The 16511-nt window shown below is 50.5% G+C and overlaps 1 protein-coding gene across 4 annotated transcripts in view; it reads right to left on the bottom strand.

Annotated features, from left to right (window-relative positions):
* Nucleotides 1-16511, bottom strand: part of MOCOS (molybdenum cofactor sulfurase) — a 45379-nt gene that overhangs the window by 22243 nt on the left and 6625 nt on the right. For all 4 annotated transcript variants that reach the window (XR_014139631.1, XR_014139632.1, XM_081801387.1 and 1 more), the window contains exons 2-8: nt 15932-16021; nt 12749-12815; nt 10974-11615; nt 8736-8812; nt 6156-6355; nt 2889-3005; nt 1609-2067 (exon numbers count right to left, since the gene is read on the bottom strand). Coding sequence is in view for 2 of the 4 variants with exons in the window: in XM_081801387.1 (XP_081657513.1) it covers nt 1609-2067; nt 2889-3005; nt 6156-6355; nt 8736-8812; nt 10974-11615; nt 12749-12815; nt 15932-16021 (1652 nt within the window). In the remaining 2 variants the exon portion in view is untranslated. The remainder of the gene's footprint in view (nt 1-1608; nt 2068-2888; nt 3006-6155; nt 6356-8735; nt 8813-10973; nt 11616-12748; nt 12816-15931; nt 16022-16511) is intronic.

Here is a 16511-nt window from a genome sequence, read left to right on the forward strand (position 1 = left end):
GTATCACTCTTAAGGCATTCCTGCCAAAACTACAGAAATCATAAGGAAACCTCAGATAATACCCTCACTTTGGGGGTTAGGAGGTCTTTGGAAGGTGAGTAGATCATGAGGGTGGAGCTGTCATGAATGTGATTAAAGATCTTAGAAGAGAGGCCCCAGAGAGCTCCCTCACCCCTTTGCCGGGTGAGGACACAGCGAGAAGACACTGTCTGTGAACCAGGAAGTGAACCCTCACTGGACATCGAATCTGCCAGCACCTTGATCTTGGACTTGCAGCCTCCAGAACCATGAGAAATAAATTTTTGTTGTTTATAAGCCACACAGTTGATGGCACTTTGCTATGGCAGCCGGAATGGACTAAGACATCCATCTGCCAGAATTCTATCTTCATGTCTTCGTGGGCCCTTATCACCAGTGTGATTCTATTCACTTGGGTGGTGTTTGGTCTTGTGTCTGTCCCTTCTGAGATACTGCACTCTCTAAGGGAAGGAACATTTTCCATTTTGCTCATCAACGTATACCAGGTGTTGGCCCAAGGCCTGGTAGATAGCAGGTCCTTGGTATGCAGTTTTTGAATGAGAAGATGGATAGAAGACCTTTAGCAAATCTTACTGAGTCTCAGTGTCCTCATCTATAAAATGGGATGCTAATTCCTCCCTGAGGTATCTGTGCTATGTGGCTATCCTATGGAACATGACCAGTCTGTGAAAAATACGAGTCCTGACACACACGGGAAACATGGACTTCTCACTTTCCTCCATTAGGAAGTGAAAGTGAACTTGCTTGTTACGGTCTCAGCCTGGAGGACAGGCTCCCATAGGACCACCCTGAAAGGCAGGCCACAAACAGCCCTGACCATGGTATGTCTGACCAGGAACCAAAGAGCCTGTTATTCCAGAGGCTCAGGAGTCTGGGACCTTTGCCTGGGACTTGGGACACACACAGGTCATAGAATGATAGCTTCAGTTTGGCCACCGCAGGGGTGTCAGGGCTGGCTGGCCAGCCAAGGCGGGCACCCCAGCCTCCCAGCTCAGGTAACCACCAGGCCGGCACATTTCAAGACATAACACAGTTCATATCCACAGGGAGGGCTGAGCAGAACAAGTCACATAAAAGCATTGACCCAAGGAGTCAGCAGACCCAGATTCAAATCTTTCCTCTCTCATCAATTACTGGGCAAAGTGCTTAACCTCAATAGCCCTCAGGCTATCTATAAAATGGGGATGATACTCCCATGCACCTCATATTGTTGTTTTAAAGATGGACTGAAACAAAGCATATAAAATGCTTCAGCAGGGAACCAGCACATGCATTCAGTGAAAATTGTATCTATAATTATTAAGAGTAAGTAGGTGTTCACCATTCAGAACCAGGATCATTTCCGGCATACCTCCAAGCGGAGCCACGTTCAAAAGTCAGCCCAAACCAAGAAAGGCAGAATGAGAACGACCCTTCATATGTCACAATACTCCGAATATGATTTTGATTTTCTGCATGCTTTGCTTTACCTTCTGTCCTTTTTTCTTCACTTTATCAAAAAAAAGTCATGAAGTAAACAACAACAACAACAACAAAAAGCAGTCTGTGTGCCGCCTTTAAAACCCTTACCTCAAATGCAGCACAGGATTTGATCGGGTAGAGGTAAAGGTTGGTGATGACATGTGGCCCAAGGCCCCCATCCAGGACTCCTACAGCTTTCTCTGAAGGGGTCTGCTGGGTCCCGGTGGCCATCAGTGGAGGTGAGTGCGAACCGCCTGCATCCACAGTGCTCGGCAAGTCGTTGCAAACCCTAGAGGCTGTGGGGGCCTCTTCCTGAGGTGAGGAACTACATCTGTCCGTGGTGGCCGGCACGGCGTCCTGAGCCTCGCTCTCTGACGGGGCTCCAGCCTCCCCAGCGGTGGTCTGAGGGAGGGGCTGTCCATCAGACCTGTGCAGTTGCATTGCTATGATGAACCTGAGAAAAGCCTGGGCATCCTCAAGTGTAGACATATATCCAAAGGAAATCCTCACAGACCCTGTAGGCTGCCCCTCTATGAGGTCCACATTGTCTCCACAGACATGACCGGCCTAGAATAAAAGGGAAATAAGTCAGCCAGAGGGACTCATTCCGCATGGATAAACTGGAAATCGTTTTGGAGAAGAAACTTAACCCAGGACAAGAAACCACAACAGTAACACGCACTGTGTGCCTGAGCCATGCTCTCCTAAGCATAAGGACTCCCTTGTGAATCTCGCTTTGCTCAAGTGTAAATTGGGCTCAATACCAATCTCAATGGATCATTAAAAAGTTTAGAAGAAATACTGCACGGGAGGTATTTACCCAGAGCCGCACACCATGCCAACCCACAGACACGTCAAAAGACAGACCAAAGTTTCAGAAGCGTGATGGGTCAGCTTCTTGGTCTCCCCTGGGCTGAGGCAGGAGAAACACCTGCTGGTTGCTCCCTTGAGCCTCTCTCAGAACCAAAGGGAGGACTGCATCCCTGAGAGCTGCCCTTTGACAAGGCAAGACAGAGATGCTCCCTCTGTGAACGACCAGCCAAGGCCACTACAAAAGCCAAAGCAGGCTGGGTGCTCCTGCTGGGAGGTGGGGAAAGAGAGGCGAGGGGTCCCCCATCCTCCCCAAGCGGGGCCGCCTGGTATCGGTCGCTGCTCAGGGCACCTACCTGCCCCAGTGCTGAACCCAGGCCAGTCACCTAAAGAGTTGGGGTCACAACACTCCACAGGATCAAATATTCTATCTAAAGCTGCATTTGTTTCTGTAGCAGGCCTTCCTCTTTTTAAGTAAAATCCAGTTCATGGTTGGTTGGGATCTCTGACCCCAGACACGAGACCAGCCTCCAGGGTGGTTGGAGAGGCCACCATGGGAAATGACCAGCATTACCAACCTGAAGATGCTTCTTGACCATCTCGTCGCTTATCCCCAGGTGCCTCTGGCAGGCCCCCGTGTTGCAGAAGCAGCCAGTTCGCAAGTGGATGTTGTAAAGACTGGCCATTTTATCCACCTGTGGGTTCAATATGACATGAAACCGGTGTTAAAGGATGTCACCACATGGTCAGCATGTGCTTCCAGCAGCTGCAACAGCAATAGCACCTCCCACAGTGGTGAGACCAGGACTGTCTTCATGTTAGCTGCCTCCCCTGGACTATCAGAGTGAGAAAAAGCCATTCTCTGGGTTGAACTGAGGGGCCTCAGGAAAGCAACTCTGCTCCTTTAGCCTGGGCAAATAGTTCAGTGACGTGGAGACCTGCTAATGAAATTCAGGCATTCTCTGGTGCTCAGAGCTGAGACCTTGCAGCATCTCTGGGTCAGGCCAACCCCATCTCCAGAGTCAGGTGGCCTCCTTTCAACAGGTAGCTGCTCAGGAGGCTCCCTCACTGCCCCACCGCAACCCCTGCCAACTGGAAACTGAAGTCTCCTGTGCCCACCCCCACACTCCACATTCACAGTGTGTTACCACTGCTGCGAAACAAGCCACCAAACTTGGTGGAACAAAATAATAACCATTTTTTTGTGCTCACAGCTACAGTAGGTCAGGAATTTGGAAAGAGCGCAGAGGAGATGCTTGACTCTTTTCCATGATTTCCCGAGTCTCAGCAGGGAAGACGCCAAGGCCGGGAGTGACGTGGTGTCTGGGAGTTGGAATCATCTGGAGACTCACTTACGCGCGCGCGCGCGTGTGTGTGTGTCTGGCCTCCCAGCCAGGAGGGCTCAAAACAGGACTGCCACCAGAGGGCCTGTGCTTGGCCTCTCCACATGGCTGGCTTCCTCAGAGCATGGCAGCCTCAGTGTAGACCTTCTTACGTGGTAACTTGGGGCCCAGAAGTGGACGTCCCAAGGAATAATGCTGATGTGGCTGCCACGCAGCGTCCCTTCTGTGGCATTCTCCTGGTTATGAGCGAGTCACAAACCCACCAAGATTCAAGAAGAAAGAAGGCCCCCACCTACAAGAGGCTGTTTGGGCCACACCTAACCCTTCCTCCTAATTCCCCATCATGAGGCGGTACCCCCTCACCTTGGGCCCCGTGGGATCCCAGCCCGTGCCTGACCAGGTGAAGGATTTGGTTTCAGCAGCAGGATGAGCACAACATCCGGGGACATCGAGAAAGCAGCCTGACCAGAGTGCAGCATGGGAGCCTCCCCACCCAGGTGCCTTCATGCTCAGCCTTTACTGAGCACTTGCTTCCTACTGGGCCCCGTGCTCAGGCATTCAATAGCATATCTCATTCAGTCCTCAGAGCAACACTATCAGCAGGATACTTTGTCATCCCCATTTCATGGACACTTGGAGTGTTTACACTAACTTGCCCAAGCTCACAGAGCCAACAAAAGGCAGTCAAAATCTGAGCCCACATGCTTAACCACTGAGTAGAGTGACTTCCACAGAGGGAAGAATGGAATTAGGAGGCATGATATCAAAAACTAGAACCCCAAAGCTTCTTACGGAAAGCTAACTTTGAAAAGAATCACAGATTCTTTTGAAATCTCCTGAAAAGAGAGCCCAACCCAGCCATGAAACCATCTGATCTTTCTGAAGGCCACCAATATCCCTGTGGAATTCCCACACAGGGAAGGAGCCTGGGGAAACCAGGCTGGATTTCCAGGCCTCAGCCAGGGAATCCCCTGGTCCCTCACGTGACCAGCCGCTTCTACAGACACACAGACGGAGAAACTCGTCCTGGGTCCGGCCTTGTGGAATAAGAGACCTAGTGAAGTCAGCAGGACACCTAGACAGGTGTCTCCCCCTGCCCCCACCGCAGGGCTCTTCTCTTCGAGGTTTCTCTGGCCAAATGAGGCATTCCCTCCCTGCTCTGCCTGACACAGCATACTTCACCGTCACCTGTCTGTCCTCCTCCATACCACGCAGGAAATACAAACTTATTTAGGTCCAAGAATGAGACTTACTTTACCAGTCACCCAGAATAATGTACTTAAGAAGGCAAAACGTTTCCTCCTGATGCATTTTCCACCATCCTCCAAAAGCATTTAAAATCGCATGCTTCCTTGTGGCATCAGCCAGCCAGTGACTTACTGAGCGGGGGTCTGCACAGTAAACCTACCCAAGAGACAACCTGTGGTTGTAAAATGTCCCCTCCCAGATACCAGTAAGAATCGACATGTCCCCAGAAGCATAGTTCTCAACTTTGTTCCTCAGATAGTTTATAGCTATTGAGAAGAGGGGGTGGATATGCTTCCTTGAGAAATGGATTTTGTTTGAGAAATTCTGCATTTAACAAAGGTGAATGGGGATTATGGCTTTCAAGGGAAGATGAGCACTTTCTTCCAAACTTATCTGACCATTAAAACTGCTCCTCACAGAGCTGTTCTAGGAACCCATGCTCTGGGACGGGCCTCGGGCTCCCCATTCCAGCTAGCCTGTGACACCCCATCTGGTGACCATCTACCACCATGTCTGAGTGCTTGCTATGACTCTGGACATTTTAATGGACTGAACAGTGACCAGCTTACTCAGCTATGGCAAGGACCCCAGCAGTTCCCAACCTCCACTATTTGCCCTGTTTTCATGGGAAAATAGATGCAAGGGGCACTTTTGCACAAACTATTTTATAACCAAACTACTAAATCCTTTGAACTCATCATATGCATGAACTATGGCAGAAATAAGGGCTTTTGTGATACTTGTCATTAAGAAGGAGTTCTGAATTCCAAGCCACATGCAAATACATGGTGGTAACAGGCCCACGTTTTGTGTGATGCCATGATCCGGTCACTGGGGCCGTCATGCTGAATAGACATGAAACGACCTGAGAAGTACTATTCTGTCTTACACTGCTTTTCTGTCTACACTCTTTTAGGGTGCCTTCCCTTGCTGGCAAGCTGTCAGCTGTCCCCTTCCACTGCGATCAACATTCTGCATCCCTCTCCTTGCACTCAAAATTGACAATCTCTGGCTGAAAAAGGAGGGCTGGTAAACTAAACAGCCACGCCAGTTAGAATGGCGTGGAAATGAGATTACAGAGCCTCTAAGAAAGGGCCGGGGTCCCTGCACCCACGCCCGGGCTGCCCTTCACACACAGCTGCCCCAAGCACCCCGGGACCCACACCGCACGTTTCAGGGCTCCAGAAGGCGGCAGAGTGCCAGAGGATTGCGTTTCTGCTGTGAATGAGGGTGCGAGGTGGCGAGGAGACCCACCTGGGAATAACCAATGATGTTCCCACTGGGGTCGAGCACGTTAAAATTGATGACCGGACCCTGGACCTCTGGGCTGCTGAATTCAGAGTCGCTGTAAATCCGCACCACAGGGGCTCCACTGGGGTACCGGAGGGCAGACAGGGCAGTGTAGGTGTACTGAGCCAAGGTGAAGGTGTGCTGCTTTATATTCTCCATTCCACCTCAAAAATGATAGTGAAACGTCAGAGAGAAACATGAACTTCACCTGTAATTCACTCACTCGTTTTATTTATTTATTTATTTATTTGAGAGCGAGAGAGCACAAGTAGGGGGAGACGCAGAGGGAGAGGGAGAAGCAGACTCCCTGCTAAGCAGGGAGCCTGACGTGGGGCTCGATCCCATGACCCTGAGATCATGACCCGAGCCGAAGGCAAGACACTTCACCGACTGAGCCACCCAGGCACCCCTCACTCACTCATTTTTAAGAAAAACAAGATCATTCTAACCACCAAGCTGGAGCTCAGGTTAATGGTTGTAAATACTGGTAGATAGTGTGTGGTACTGTCCGTGTGGTTAATGTGTAGATGTGGGGCCCTGACCAACACCTCACTGTTGCTGTTCTGTGGAATCGTCAAAGGAATTCTTGTCATCCTTCGCTTTTCTTTTTTTAATTTAGACCCTTGGGTTACAGATGGCAAAAATGCACAATTTTATCTTTATTTGTATTTTTTTAATTTTTTAAAATTTATTTTTAAGTAATCTCTACACCCAATGCGGGGCTCGAACTCATAACTCCAAGATCCAGAGTCTCACACTCCACCAACTGACCCAGCCAGGTCACAATTTTATCTTTAAATGTATCTTTTTTTTTTTTTTTTTTTGCTGTTTCTTTCAATGTTTAAATCATTTTAACACTCTTCAAATCAATTAAGGATACGTGTTACAACATGGATGAACCTTGAAAACATTATGTGAAATAAGCCAGACACAAAAGGACAAATACTGTGTCTTCTATAAATGCCTAGAATAGGCAAATTCGTAGAGACAGAAAAGAGAAAGGAGATTACTTGGGCTGGGGGAAGGGGCAAAGGGGAGTTACTGTTGAATAGGTACAGTTTCAGTATGGGATGACGCAGAAGTCCTAGAGATGGTCAGTGCTGGATGGCTGCATTACAAGGTAAACGTACTTAATGCCACTGAAACGTACACTTAAATTGGCTAAAATGGTGCATTTTATGTTACAGATAGTTCACATTTTTTTCCAAAGGAGCAAATAAGTAGGAATAATCAGGGTTTGCTTTATTGGGGAACTGATATGGTCAGTCTGCTTTCAGTTCAGAGGTGCCCCGGTCCCCGTCAGACCTGTAGCTTGCGGTGTGGGTATCTATTAATATCTTTCCTTGGAAAAGTGCTCATCGCTCAGTGCTTGTCTTTATTATCTCCTCTTGTCCTGGATGATGTCCACTCACCTCCCTGTATTACCATCAGGGCTACCCACCCCTCCGCTCCCAAGAATCCTTTCTGCCTCCAGTATCAGGGTCAGGTTGAGAACCTGAAGGGTCTCATTATTGTGACCAGAGAGAGAGAAAGGAAGGACTACCTAATCATTAAGCCACATCCCTGGTTCACCACAACTCCATTTCCATATGGATGGTACAAACAGTACCACCCAGTTCTAGAAGCTCACCCTCTGGAGGAGTGCCCAGAAGCACAACAGGATTTTGGCTGCCTGGCTCATGAGTCAGAGGCTCTTCTAGTCGTGTATACCTTTGTGTCAAGCTCCACATGATGGGAAGTGACATCTGTTGGCGTGTCAGCCTACAGTGAATGTCTCCCCCCTGCCTACACACCCCACTTACCAGGAAAGAAAACATGCATTATTGCAAAGGTCAACAAGGAGAGACAGTGGTTGGGGCTCAGGGTTAGGCATTTTTTTTTTAAGATTTTATTTATTTATTTGACAGAGAGAGAGACAAGTGAGAGAGGGAACACAAGCAGAGGGAGTGGGAGAGGGAGAAGCAGGCTTCCTGCGGAGCAGGGAGCCCGATGCGGGGCTCGATCCCAGGACCCCGGGATCATGACCTGAGCCGAAGGCAGAGGCTTCACCGACTGAGCCCCCCCAGGCGCGCCAGGGTTAGGCATTGTTATGGTCTAGGCTGAAATCCTTGCCCTCTCAATTACTAGGTCCCTGACCCTGGGGAAGGCATTTAACCTGAGTATTAGCTCCTCATGGGCAAAGTGGGCTCAACATACAGCTCCCCCGTGTGACAGGAGGGAGGACCCAGCAAGGAAACGGCGGAATGAGGTCTCCGGATCTGTAACCATTCTCAGTCCAGGGACTATGAAGCTACTCATCTCCAATTTATAATATCTCTTACTCATTAAAATGTTCTTTTAACTGGCAAAACAACAACAACAACAAAAAAGGCACCTCAGTCTCTTGCTCTTGCCTCAGAAGTCATTCTGAAGTTCTTGAGAATAAGCTTCAACTTCATCCAGGGTTCAGCAGCCAAGTGCCAGCCACTCACACAGACCCACGTCCTTACCTAAACCATGCCCATTCCGGGAGCAAATCTGACATGGAGGAAAGGGTCCACTGACCTGTGAGGCGCTCTAGGGCATCAAATCCATGTTTTAGTGCTATCACATCAAGGAATGAGATGGTGCCATCTTCAAACCTGTAACAGTGTTGAGGGAAACAAGGTCAAGCTGTGGCCAACTTCTCTGTGTGCGTTCTGTGGAGTGTAACAAGGTTCTGATTTTAGGCTTAGCCATAATCTCTGAATACCTTCTTTCTGCTGCCTAATAAGCCACTGCTCGTTCTCCCTGTCAGGACAGAGGGCTTCGCACACCAAGACCCATGGGGCCACCTCTGGCCCTGACTTGCTCGGCAGCTTTCTTGGGAGAGGATGGCCACAGGGGTAAAGGGAGCTAAAGCCAGTCACCACCTTGAGAAATGCTATCCTGCCCCCATGAAGATTTTGACAAAACCTCAAGTGCTTCGGGCTCTTGAAATGCTGCCCTTGACCCCAAGAGAACACCACTGACAGGGCATCAGTTAAGCATGATCAATGTACTACATGTCAGTGATCCCAAACTCTATGGAACCACACATCATCTTGGAAACACTATTGTTCCAAACTCTATGGAACCCAAATATCATCTTTTAAACAGCTGAGTTCACAGTTTCAGAGGGAAATGGCGTCCCAGGGAGAGATTGCAGCAAACACCCTGAGGAGGCCGAGGTGGGCACACTTCCCGAACGGTAAGAACATCAGTGCGGCCGGGAGTGAGTGTGCATGAGCTGGGGGTGAGTTGGGAATGGCAAGGTGGAGAGTGGTAGGAGATAAAGTCAGAGAACATCTACCTTGGGGAGATACCTTGTGTCTGAAGAGCTCTGAGCAGAGAGCAGGGACAGGATGGGACCCAGGCTTTGTCAAGCAGAGTCAGTCTTCAGACTACTGCAGGAGAGGGGGGAAGCTTGGAAACAGGAGGTTTCAGGGAGCATGGGGATGAAGGATGGTGACAAATGGCAGCCTCTGTGGGCCAGGCTGTTAGTTATCAAAGCAAGTTGAAGCTTTCAGTGGAAATATTATGCTTCATATTTTAATATGAAGCTTTAAGAATTAAAAGAGGGGCGCCTGGATGGCTCAGGTCATGATCTCAGTGTCCTCGGATCGAGCCCCTCATCAGGCTCCCTGCTCAACAGGAAGTCTGCTTCTCCCTCCCCTCTGCTGTTACCCACCCCCGTACCCCGCCCCGCTTGTGCTGTCTCTCTCTCTCTCTGTCAAATAAATAAATAAAATCATAAAAAAATAAAGATTCTGTTTCTTAAAGAAAGAAAGAAAAACATGAGGTGCAGAGACCAAGTCACATGTCCATGTCCCCACAGCTAGTGTGCGGTAAAGCCAGGATTCCCCCGCCAGCAACCCAGCTCTGGGGCCTACACACTTGACCACTGACTGACTCTACTGCTGGGGACACGGCCCTATCTGCAGAACCCTGAGTCTGCCCCCGGATCTGGGGGGGATCTGACCCGCCTTCCCATCCAGGCCTGGGCCTTCTGACGCACCAGCAGGGTGACTAGCTCCCTGGCCCAATCCCATGGTGTTCCCCGATGTTGGCCCCGGCAGAACCCTCGGTCAGCTGTCATTTTCACCCTCTCCCGCCTTCGACCTTACGGGCCCAGCCATCACCCCCTGGGAGAGCTCCTGGCTCCCCACGCCGCCTGCCCTGCAGCCTGAGGAAGAAACAGAAACCCACAAACCCACCTATGCCATTTGCCGGCCAGTAGCTGCCTGCCCTCAAAGTCGCTTTGTCACTCACAGGGCTCACACACGCGGCTGTTAACAGCGCCCCACACGTCTGGTGGCTTCTGAATTAACGGAATCTTCTTGCCCACCAGCTGCCGGGCTGAGCGGATTCCGCAGCTGAATCACCAGCTGGGCCGTCCGTTTGCTAACTTGTTCCAAATGATGCCATCTTCTAAAGGACTGCTTGAATAAACTGCTGCACCTGTTGTCTGTGCTCTGGGAAAAGGCCTGGTGGCCCACCCTCCTTCCTCTCCTGAGAGCCCTTCACCTCTCCTGCCTGCAGCCCTCGTCCTCTCGTAGCTGTGGAGAAGCCCACAAATGGGGGCCCAGTTCACTGAGCCGCCTAGGGCACGCCCCAGCCAGCCTCCGCCTCCCAGATCTGAGCCCGGCCGCCAGCCTCCATCCCTGCCTCCGACTCCAAGCCCCCTGACCCCAGTGGCCAGTCTGCTCCCTTGCACAACCCTGTAGGTGACACAGGCCAGCCCCCTTGCTGAACTCCAGCCAGCCACTGCCACAGTGAGGTTACCTTTCAGCCACCGAGCGTCTCGGGATATAGAAGTCTTCTCCTGCAAGGTACGCCGCGGCTGTGCCCCCTCCAAAGTAGGTTTTCCTCAGCAGAGGAGCCACACGATTATTCACCAGCAGAGCGCCCAGGCCGGTAGGGAATCCAAAGATCTTATAGAAGGAGAGGGGGACAAAGTCGGCCTGGTGAACCGACAGTTCCAAAGGGGAGGTGCTCACGTAGGAGGCTGCATCGAGCAGCACGAACCACTTCCCAGGCACGCTCACAGGGCACTTCCGCCCGGCCTTGACCTCTCGTATCCAGGACAGGGGGTATCTGGTTCCGGAAAAGTTACTCTGCGCGGGGTAACAAAACAGATGCGGAAGCTGGCAGTCGGGGTCACGGGCGGCCGCGCCCTGTGTCTCTGCCGACCACATGTCCTCGGGCCTGACCGGGACGGAGGTGACGTTCATGGCCATGGTGACCTTCCTCATGCCCACCACGGAGGTGTGGCTGTCGGTGAGGTAACAGAAGCGGCTCCCACTGCTCTCCGGGCCCGGGGACACCCACGGGAAGGCCTCTGCCACCAGCTTAAGAGCAGCCGTGCTCCCTGCCGTGAAAATCACGCTGTAGTCCTCCGGGGAGGTGTGGAAGTGCGCCAGAATCCTGGAAGAAGCACAGCGTCATGCCAACTCCGTGGTCTCCCTGGGTTCACATGCTCGGAGGCAGCTGTATCTCTACTACATAGGACCTCTCTCTCTGCCTTCGTATTTAGGAAAAAACCCAGATCAGCTTTGCCACAATGGCCAAGTGAGGGCAGGTGCAGAGCAAGCTGCACGAGGAAATGACAAACAGGTTCTAATTGGCAAAAGCAGCTTCACCTCCCATGTCCCCACCCTCAATAGAGAAGATAAAAATCCACAGGGCACCTGGGTGGCGCAGTCGGTCGAGCCTCCGAGCCTCCGACTCTTGATTTCTGCTCAGGTCATGATCTCAGGGTCGTGAGATCGAGCCCAGCGTCGGGCTCCATGCTCAGCGGGGAGTCTGTTTGGGATTCTCTCTCTCCCTCTTCCCCTCCTGCCCCGTGCTCTCGCACTCTGTCTCTCCCTTTCTCAGATAAATAAATCTTTTTAAAAAAAGATAAAAATCCACAACAACCTTTCTTAATCCTAGAAAACACTCTCTCCTTGGTCTGCTCTCTGGCTCTATCACAGCGAGGCTTATGTCACCAACTTGTTTCATGGTGCCTTTAATATTGGCAGCCCAGCATCCCTTGCAAATTGGAAATAACTTGAAATTATATCAACTCAAGTAACTTTAAGCACCACTTGGAAATTACTTACTAAAAACCGATTATTACATGTGGAAAAATATAAAGAGCTGTTTCAGGTGCACATATTGGTAAAAAGGTTGGGGAGGGAGGATGAAGGGTGCCTAATGAAACATGAGAAGAAAGCCCAAAGGAAACGTTTTTCCTCTCTCTGAAAATGAGACTTAGGAAACTGGGTCCCTCCTGGTCACTCTGGCCCCCAGGCACTCTGGCGTCAGCCCCAAGCCCCATACAACAGCTGTGCACGCCTCTGGGCCACCCGCCTGTGCTTCGGGGCCGCCCTGCTCCTACCTACTCACTCTCACCTGCCCGCCCTCTGGCCCTGATGGTTGTCACTGGGCACGTGACCATTTAGCTGAACGTGATCGTCCTCAAACCAACTCAGAACCTTTGTGGGATGCGGCGGGTGGTAGGAAAGAAGCCCATCGTCCCAGGAGCGCCCACGCAGACTGGCACCTGTGGCACTCACCTGTAGCGCATGTGCTCCACGGTTTCGTGGGTGAGCCCGCTGCTGATGCTCTGGCTGTGAGGATTACCTGGCAGGTTACAGAGACAAAGCCATCAAGTCACGACTTCGGTTTCTGCTCCTGTGTTCCTCTGAAACCCTCTCCTCCAGTTTCTCAAAGAGTTAAGCACACAACTACTATATGACCCAACAATACCACTCCTATATCCTAAAGGGAAGTGAAAACACATGTCCACACAAAGATTCATGCACAGAAGTGTTCGTAGGCAGGTTTATCGGTAAAGCCAAATTCTGGGAACAACATGAATATCCATCAGCTGACGAACAGAGAGACAAGACGCCATATACCCACACAATGGGAAAATATTCACAACAGAAAAGAACAATCTACTGGCTATGTCATGAATGACCCGCAAAAACATGCTAAGAGGTCACATATTGTATGATTCCATTTATATGCAATGTCCAGTAAAGGCAATGGTATAGAAAGGGATTCAGAAAGTAGTGGATTAGTGGTTGCCTGGGACTGAGGGGGCAACAGGGATTAACTATAAATAGGCTTCAGAGATCTTATTGGGGGACTGAAAATGTTCTAAATGATTTATAGTGATAGCACCACTTGGTAAAGTTACCAAAATCACTAAATTGTACATTTGAAATAGATGAATTTTATGATTTGTAAAATATAACTCAATTTTTCTAAACAATTTTTTTAAAGATTTTTTATTTATTTATTCGACAGAGAGAGAGATAGCGAGAGCAGGAACACAAGCAGGGGGAGTGGGAGAGGGAGAAGCAGGCTTCCCGCCGAGCAGGGAGCCCGATGTGGGATTCGATTAAACAATTTTTTAAAAAAAAATAAACCATTCCCCGTAGAACAAGGTAGGATCCAGGAAGAACATTCTGGAGCTGTAAGTCGGCTCACAGGCAACAAGGCCAGTGTAAGAACCTTTTCTGCAAGTTCCCTGACAGGGGATTCTGATAATTCCAGGGAACCGAGTACACAACCTCAGGAGGCTGCCCTCTCCCCTAACCATGAGACAGAGCCATGAACGCCACTTAATCTAAATCCCCATCTGTTGCCCTGTGTTCACACCCCTGCAACTGGCATCATTCCTGCAGAAACACACCTAATACCTCCAAAATGTGAAGGGGGCCATCACATCTCTCCTTAGCTAACGCCTCTCCTCATTTCACTTGTCAATTTCTAGTTTTTCTCCCCTCCTTGGATCCCCCCTGAGTGTGTCCCATAGTATCATTACCTCCCTCAAAACACGGCCCCCAGACGGGGACACAGACCTCTCAAGGGGCGAGACGCGCAGGGATCAGGCACAAGTATTTCTCGGGAGCAGGACCACAGGCGCGGGACCAGAGGTGCACGTTAACGCAGTAGTGACCTTTTTTGTTTTAGGGTCTGTTCGTTTCTTTTCTCATACCATGCCATCGGGTCACACTGGATTTCTAGCCACTGAAGCTACCAATGTTCCTTTTCCATATGCCCTAGTAACCAGTGGGACTTGGTACTTACCGTTACTGACTCTCAATGCCCTGGTTTTTAGCTCCACAACATTAGCACCACCTACAGTCTAGATGCTGTCACCTCTCAGAGTTCCCACAGTTATGACTCTTGAAAGGTTCAAGACTTGCGGATCTCTTTGCAAATCACGGACTAAGATCAAAATAAAGTCCCTCACTGGCATCTCCGCTAGAAACTATTCCCCAGATTTAAAGATCTGCTGGCTGCCCAGGATCTTAGTGTGGCACGACAGAATTGTCATGAACTGAGGGGGTCTGGTGCCGGCTAAGGGCTGGTGCTCTGGAGCCCAATGCGTGGAGATCCAGTTCCCCCAGCTTGGGTGCTTCCTGAGTGCATGGCCATGGGTTAGCCACCTACTCTGTCTGGGGCCCAGTTTCCTCACCTGCAAAACAGGACAGAACCTGTACCTTAGCCTGTCTGATAAGCTAAGTTTGCGGGGGGGAGAACGGAGGGGAGGGTGGAGCTCAAGCGTCTGCAGCAGTCCCTGAAGTGAGTGAGTGCTCAGGACACCAGGGCACTCACCGCTCTCACCCCTGCTGCATCTGCTACCACTGCCTTTAGTTCAGGCTCCCTTTCCAGGCTTACCTCCTCATCACACGCTGCCGTGACTGCCCATGCTTTCTAGAATAAACATCGAACTCCGCAGGGCACGTACAATGCCCCTCCCTACCTCTCCACTCAGACCTCCTCCACTCTCCGCCCCTTCTCTGTGCTCCGGGGCGACTTCCTGGAACCACTAAGGGTCTTGGTTCATGCTAGCACCTCTGTCTGGAACGCCCTTCTCCTCCTCTTTCCCGCGTGACTCCCTGCTCATCCTCCAGGACTCACCCCACTCCCAAGGCAGCTTCTTCTGACACTCACACTGCCAATGCGGTGTCTCTGCAGCCACACCCCCCATGGGATCAGGGGCCTTTGGTTCGTAGCCCTTCACAGGGCTGGTCATTTACATTTATTGGGAGCTCACTTGATTAAGGTCCTGTGTTGACTAGATCACAGCCCATGAAGGCAGGGACTGTGCTTCCTCTGTTTTCAAGATAGCACCGAGCTCCCCATAGCAAAGTGGCTCAACAGACATTTATGGAGTGGAAGAATGGGGGCGCCTGGGGGGCGCAGTCGGTTAAGCATCCGACTCTTGGTTTCAGCTCAGGTCCTGATCTCTCAGGGTCGTGAGATCTGGCCCCACATAGGGCTCTGCACTCAGTGCAGAGTCTGCTTGAGGTTCTCTCTCTCCCTCTCCCTCTGCCCCTCCCCCCTGCTTATGCTCTCTCTCAAATAAATAAATAAATCTTAAAAAAAAAAATGCATGAATGTCCTTTCCACTACCCCACCCTCTGCACTGTACTATCCCACAGGGTCATCCTGCCATAAACATAGCATCTTTGTTCCTCTGTGCCCTTCTGACACTGACCCGTCCTTCTAGAAGTAAACTGTGTGTCCCTGAGCTAATTTTTCCTATCCTGGCAGCGCTTGCGTTATAGGGACTGACCCGAGGGCTTGCTGAACCGCCTCTCCCGTGGGCCCCATTCAGCTCTGTGTGCTCAGCACAGACCTGGTCTATTAATCTGACATTTGGTAAGCAGAGATATGTCAGCTGCATGTAGTTGGCTCCTATCAAGTACAAAAATCAGTTTTGGTGTGTTGTTCTTTACCATAAACATTTTCCATGAGATCATTAGTGAAGCTCGTGAGCTGACTCTGGGGGAACAGTGTGGCTCCTGCATGGTCAAGGTAGACAGTTCCTGAAAGAAAACAGAATAAAGCTGTGGTTATTCTTCAGACGTGTTCCACTCATTTCACCTAGAGCTTGAGCAGGGGGCACCACCAGGCTACTGACTTCTCCCAGCCTCTTGATAGGAGCTCCTTAATCCAAGTGGAGGCATGAGCAATGAAAGGTTGCACTTTCCATCTTGAATGACCTTTAGAGCCCGAGCAAGCCTTTCTGATCAGCCAGCTCTTTTGTGACCCTGGAACAACATCCCACACAGAGGAGGAGCCCAACAGACATTTGTGATTCACGACAGTAAAGCAATTTCACATTATGACTCACTTCCTCCCTGGGATTTCTTTGCCGCTTCCCTGGCAGCCGAACCCTGATTCTGATTTCCCACAGTGAATTCTATATCCCTCAACCCTAGGACAGCTCCGAGAGCTTCGGACAGTACTAGGATTGTAAATGATCTTTCTAGCCTCTCTCATCAACAGAGACAGACAAATTTAGATGAGAATGAG

This window comes from Leptonychotes weddellii, chromosome 13 (assembly GCF_054177405.1).
Source record: "Leptonychotes weddellii isolate Sample4059 chromosome 13, ASM5417740v2, whole genome shotgun sequence".
In the NCBI taxonomy this organism is placed as follows: Eukaryota; Metazoa; Chordata; class Mammalia; order Carnivora; family Phocidae; genus Leptonychotes; species Leptonychotes weddellii.